The sequence below is a fragment of the Erpetoichthys calabaricus genome, chromosome 3 (assembly GCF_900747795.2).
Source record: "Erpetoichthys calabaricus chromosome 3, fErpCal1.3, whole genome shotgun sequence".
NCBI classification, from domain to species: Eukaryota; Metazoa; Chordata; class Cladistia; order Polypteriformes; family Polypteridae; genus Erpetoichthys; species Erpetoichthys calabaricus.
In genome coordinates, this window is record NC_041396.2 from 180,500,450 (window position 1) to 180,506,578 (window position 6,129).

Sequence of the window (6,129 nt, forward strand, 5' to 3'; positions counted from 1 at the left end):
CATGATATTGAATTTTCAGGGCAATTTAAATGTACATAGTTCTCCTAGTGTTTGTGGGATGTCCAAACTCTATCTGGGCTCAAAGCATATGATTTTCACAAAAGAGGCACCACAAAATAACTTATATCCCATTCATAACACTTCAGAAAACTAAATTACTCCTTTTGTTTATGTGTTACCTTACAATGAACCCCTGACAACCACAAAGCATTGGAAATGGGCCAAACTGGACATTACCGAACATATATGATTGTTCCGACAGAACAAATGACAGAAATAGCAAATGGCATGTGGCCATTAACATTTTGTGAATCATAGAAATGAGAATATGATATATTTGAAGACAAAATTATACCAACTAGGCTGAGCTGCCATCCTTTCCATGTAGTTCTTGGTGAAATCCAGAGCTTCTTTGTTTTCTGGTTGCAGTACACAAAACATGGACAGCACTCCAAGGTTGTTACCATAGACTTCATTCCAACGACCACTGAACTCCACAGGATCCCAAGGAGGGAGATATTCCTCAGGATGCGCTAAAATTGTCTCACTCGCTTCCTGGATTTTGGCAGCAATATGCCAGTGTGAACTTTGTGCTTTATGCTGTAACTCCACTAAATCTCCTTTGCTGAAGTAAAGCATGGGATGACCATCGTAGTTGCCATTGAGAAAGAGAATTCCTGCACTAGGGTCTGCACAGACAGAGTGGGCCACAACTAAATAAATTAAATTTATAAAAAACACCGTGGGTGCCCCACGAGTATATGTCCTCATCATGGCATTGGATGTGTCACCAGATCATCTCTGGGGTACCTAAAACAGGGTAAAAAACAGTTTCAATTAATGAAAACATACAGCAAGATGCATTTGACTTTGTATATCCCTGCCCACAAATAATGGATATCAAAAATATACAGTATGTGTCATTTTAAAAAAATATATTTTAATAATAAAGTTGTTAAAACAGCAGCCTAACAACTCAAAAGGAAAGAATCTGATTCGGCCTGCTCCCTTTTTTGTGTGGCACCTGGTTGTTCTGTCCTTGTTCTTGTAAAATTTCTTCTATGAACCCTGGACTTCTCCCACATACCAAGAATGCCCAAGTTAGTTAAATGGTATAAATAAGTGTTGGTGAGTAATGTATTTCAATGTGCCTTACAACGGATGGGCATTTCAGTGTCTCAGTGTATGCCCTGTGCCCAACTGCAATTGGCGCCACCTCAACTCAACCCTGTAATGAAAAAATCAGATCCAGAAAATACACAGAATGAATTACCAGATTAGAAAAGACTTGACTAACCTGAATTCGCTTCTAACATAATAAACATTACCATACTTTATAAAATAATACACTCAGTTTTAGATTCTGAAGTCTTCTTCCGGAATTCGAATCAACAAAGTTCTAATTTTGAAGTGTATAGCATGCTTTCAACAGAATTAAAAATATAAATTAAATCGAACTGAAACTCACAAATTAAGTAACAATCATCCTCTTCTAGACACAATGAGTGTATGTATGTGATGGAGATCAGAATGTCAAAGCACATATGCAGTGCCCTCCACAATGTTTGGGACAAAGACACATTTTTCCTAAAGTTACCCCAAAGTTTCTGAAGAGAAACATAAGAAGACAAGCCCCCAAAACAAGTAGGAGCTAAAGATGGCTTAATTAAAGACTTGGCAGAGCATCACCAGAGAAGATACTCAGCATCCAGGGAATGTCTATGAATTGGAGACTTCAAGCAGTCACTGCATGCAAGGGATATGCAACAAAGTCCTAAATATGTCTGCTTTAATATACCAGACATGGCAATGATCCAAATATTATGGTGGCCTAAAATGGGGGGACCATGTAGGCAAAGTGTAACTGAAATGTATGCAAATATCCTTACAGGTGGCGCAGTGGTAGTGCTGCTGCTTTGCAGTAAGGAGACTGTGGAAGTTTGTGGGTTCGCTTCCCGGTTCCTCCCTGTGTGGATAGCGCTTTGAGTACTGAGAAAAGCACTATATAAATGTAATGAATTATTATTATTATTATTATTAAATGAAAGTCTGCAATATACAATTTAATCATGTCTGAATTGTTTGATTCACAATTAAAAACTGTGGAGCAGCAGGGTAAATCAAAGAAAAATGGGTCTTTGTCCCAAATATTACAGAGGGCACTGTAAGTGTAAGGTAGTAAGGTGAAGGAGACATTAGGGCTGCTGCCTCACACTTTCAGGGTCACGGTTTAGAATCCCTGTCCAGTCTCTGTTTGTTATGTATAGTTTATAACTTCTGTTTGAGCCTGGGTGATGGTGTGGCATGACTGTGTACTGAAAAGTACTGCCATTCTGTCCTGTATATAAAACACATGGATGGATGGATGGACATAGAAAACTGATATTCCAATGCAAATGACATTCAAACAGGTGGGTTCATAAATGAAGTGCAAGATTATGTACTTTAGCAGTAGAGCGTATTAGTGCTCCCTTGAACCCTCAGGTACCACTCCAAACACCAGGTAAAACTATAATTATTATTTATTTTACAATAATGTGCACTAAGCACCCTCCACTCCACACTATTCATACAAATCAATAATCCAAATACAATACCAATCCTCCTCTCCCAGACACTTCGCCACCCTACCTCCCAGCTCAGTTCAGTGTCTGGGCTTTCCCAGAGTCCTTTTATACACCCTGACCCGGAGGTGTTCCTGCCTAACAGTCCATAAGTCCTTATTACTTCCGGGCACATAAGAGTCTTTGAGCCTCCCTGCAGCGTCCTCTGGTGGGCCCCACAGTGTCCAGCAGGGTTGGGAATAACAACTCCACTGTCCATAATTCCCTGCTGGTCTTTGGGGCACTCCCATGCTACAGGGAGGGCTCCATCTAGCGGCCTGGGGGTGCTGGCCGGGATAAACAGCCGGCCATCTCCCACAGTACCAAAACTATTATACATTCTGAGGACAGTAGATTTTATGGATATCAAAATAAAGCCAACACTTCTAAATATTGTTCAGACATCTTTCCAGGTTATGGAACACAGTTCAACACAAGTCTTTTTACCATAACATACATGCACTTCTTCTCATGTAATGACAACAAAAGCTCATTTTGCATAAGCTACTGGAGGACAGTTTCATTTCATGGGTAAGCTATAACTATTACGCGACACTGCAGTAGAATATCTCCCTTGCGCTGCCTTGCTCCTCATGTTGCCAGTAAAGGCTCCTATCCCCCCAAATGATCATAAAAGAATGATGCAGGTTTGAGAATGCTATGCTGTTAAACAACAGGAGCAACCTGTAAACATCTGACATCAATATCCAATTTTACCTTTTTCTATCCTGCTATAAAGAGGCTTTTCACTCTAACCAACCAACACTGTAAAGAATCAATACAAAAAATAAAATATGTGCTTGCATATCAATATTTCCTCATGAAAAAAGACATGCCGTTATTATTAGCAATGGTATGATGGTAACAACACCCATGAAAAGCATTGCAATTGTTGCTTTATTTAAGCATATGCTGTAGCTTTCAGTTGGCCCCACAATGATCTTTATGTGCTGCAGCTTTCTAATGTCCTCCAGTCATCCATCAATTTTTTTTTTTATTTTAGATTTATTTAATTTGGTTTCAAGAAAGTAACATAGTACCCAATCAAGACACCCATCTTTTTAACAAACCACTCTTCCATTTCAGGGTCACAATGAGCTGGTGCCTATCCCAGAAATATTAGTAACAAGGAGGGAATTCTTTATAGATCATTGTCATGCACACAGCAAAGCAAAGCCAACATCCATCCATCCATCCATTTTCCAACCCGCTGAATCCGAACACAGGGTCACGGGGGTCTGCTGGAGCCAATCCCAGCCAACACAGGGCACAAGACAGGAAACAATCCTGGGCAGGGTGCCAACCCACCGCAGGACACACACAAACACACCCACACACCAAGCACACACTAGGGCCAATTTTAGAATCGCCAATCCACCTAACCAGCATGTCTTTGGACTGTGGGAGGAAACCGGAGCGCCCGGAGGAAACCCACGCAGACACGGGGAGAACATGCAAACTCCACGCATGCAGACCTGTATATCCGTGGGATGCAGGAAGAAGACAAAACTATCTGTAGAGAAACAATGCCATGAACCATCAATTTCACACACGCAATGCAAAGCTGAGGCACCAACCTTAGGCAGCAGCGTCAATGTCTATGTCATGGTGCCACTCCACTGTCAGTCCGTCAGTCTATATCCTAACACAGGGTCACAGCCAATCCCAGCCAGCACAAGATAGGGCGCAATGCAGGAACAAACCCTGGGCAGGGCGCCAGCCCACCACAGCACACACTATGGACAATTTAGGATCGTCAACGCACCTAACCTGCATGTCTTTGGACTGTGGGAGGAAACCCACGCAGACACGGAGAGAACATGCAGACTACACGCAAGGAGGACCCAGGAAGCAAACCCAGGTCTCCTTACTGCGACGCAGCAGAACTACCACTGCGCCAACATGCCACCCCCACTCCACTGTCTCAAACTAAATAGTACATGTTCCAGTGTTTTAAATTGCCAATAGAAAACATACACTTATAGTCTAAATATGTTTTATCATGATGCAGCCACAAAGGGAAGCAAAACAATTTTTTGCTGAATAAAGAACAAGGTGGATAAACTTAAGAGTTGTCAGTTAACCTAATATGCAAAATGGAAAGCCCCACAAAACTATAGACAGAACATACAAGCTACACACAGTGACCTGGATGGGAATCAAGCCCAGAATTCTGAATCTGTCAGGAAACTGCACAAATTCTACTTTTAAAGGTAAACTGTTAATAAAATGGTCATCAGTTTCTGCTGTATATATTTTTGCTTTTAACGTTTCTTGCATATAGTGTGCTATACTTTATGTATAAAAAGAAATGGAAGTATTTTGATGGGATCAAAATTGCAAAATCAAAGCTTTTTGCGAGGAAAGTTATGTGCTAGACACATCTGATTTTTTAATATTGTGCTGAAGGCCAATGTTAAGGAACAAACGACTTTACTTCTCCGCCAATTGGGAAGAACAAGCGCTAAAGCACAGTAAAGATCTCTCTTCAGTGCTCTTTTAAGAGATGATCTGTACCAACTTGCCCCTGGTCTACTGATGCCCTAAAAGCCAAAATGTCAGTCACTGGGAGACAGGCTTTCATTCCTGCCTTCAAGGTACAAGCAGAGGCTCTGTTACAACTAGCCTAGCTATCACATAAAAGCTTTTTCATGATTCAATTCCATTCGATAGACGAATAAAAATGCAGCCTAGGGCAGATTCAAAGACTACCTTATTAACACCTCAAAGTTTTCCATTTTCAAAGAAACTTTTAACCCTTCTCTAGTATCGCATCAGTGGTCACTACTTTTACGAGAGCAGAAGAATAAAGCCCTTCTTAAATGGAATAAAACACACGAGCTGTTTTGAAGTTTTAAGGCATTCCGTTATAATCACTGAATGTCACTTCGTCTCCCCCTTCCTCCCCACCACAAAAAAATACATATTTAGTCGCAGTCTGAAGCCCCTCAGTTAGGACTTGCAGGCAAGGAGTGCGACTTCCTCACATTTAAACTTGTAATCCGATCCAAAATGAGATGAGATGGAGGGGGAGAAAAGTTTTAGTAGTGATGACGGGCAGCAGTTTAAAAGTGAGATAATTTTCGCCAAGGATTCCGGCGAACGTTTAAGGTTTCATTCTCTTTTTCAACCCCCTCAACCTTTCCCTTGTTTTCTGCAGAAGCAGAGGTGATGTTTTCGCACTCATTCATCCATAAAGTTGCAGACACTAAAAATACTAAATAAATCAAATTATAAGAAATAATACAATTTTAAAGAATAACACAACTATCGGTCGCTTCGGTTCCTGGCAAGAAATACGGGAAAGATAATAACTCCCCCCCACCACCCCCCTTTGTTAAAGAGTCCATACTTTAAAAGTTAGGAAATTATGGCATTTTGCCACGAGGAAGCGACTCTGATATATCTAGACAATCGGATTTAAGAAACAACACACATCTCACTGTAAGATCCTAACTTGTCACTTTCAAATCGGAATGAGACCTGCAATCTTCTCTCCTCACTGATTTCCCATTTTTAACAGCAG

General features: G+C 40.9%; 1 protein-coding gene across 2 annotated transcripts in view; it reads right to left on the bottom strand.

The window, feature by feature from the left end:
- Positions 1–6,129, bottom strand: part of dse (dermatan sulfate epimerase) — a 71,202-nt gene that overhangs the window by 64,779 nt on the left and 294 nt on the right. Inside the window, exon 2 of one of the 2 annotated variants that reach the window (XM_028797569.2) lies at positions 356–810. In XM_028797569.2, the coding sequence (XP_028653402.1) occupies positions 356–774 (419 nt within the window). In that variant the 5' untranslated portion in view covers positions 775–810. Of the gene's footprint in view, positions 1–355; positions 811–6,129 lie in introns of those variants that run through there. The other variant, XM_028797570.2, reaches the window with a different exon arrangement.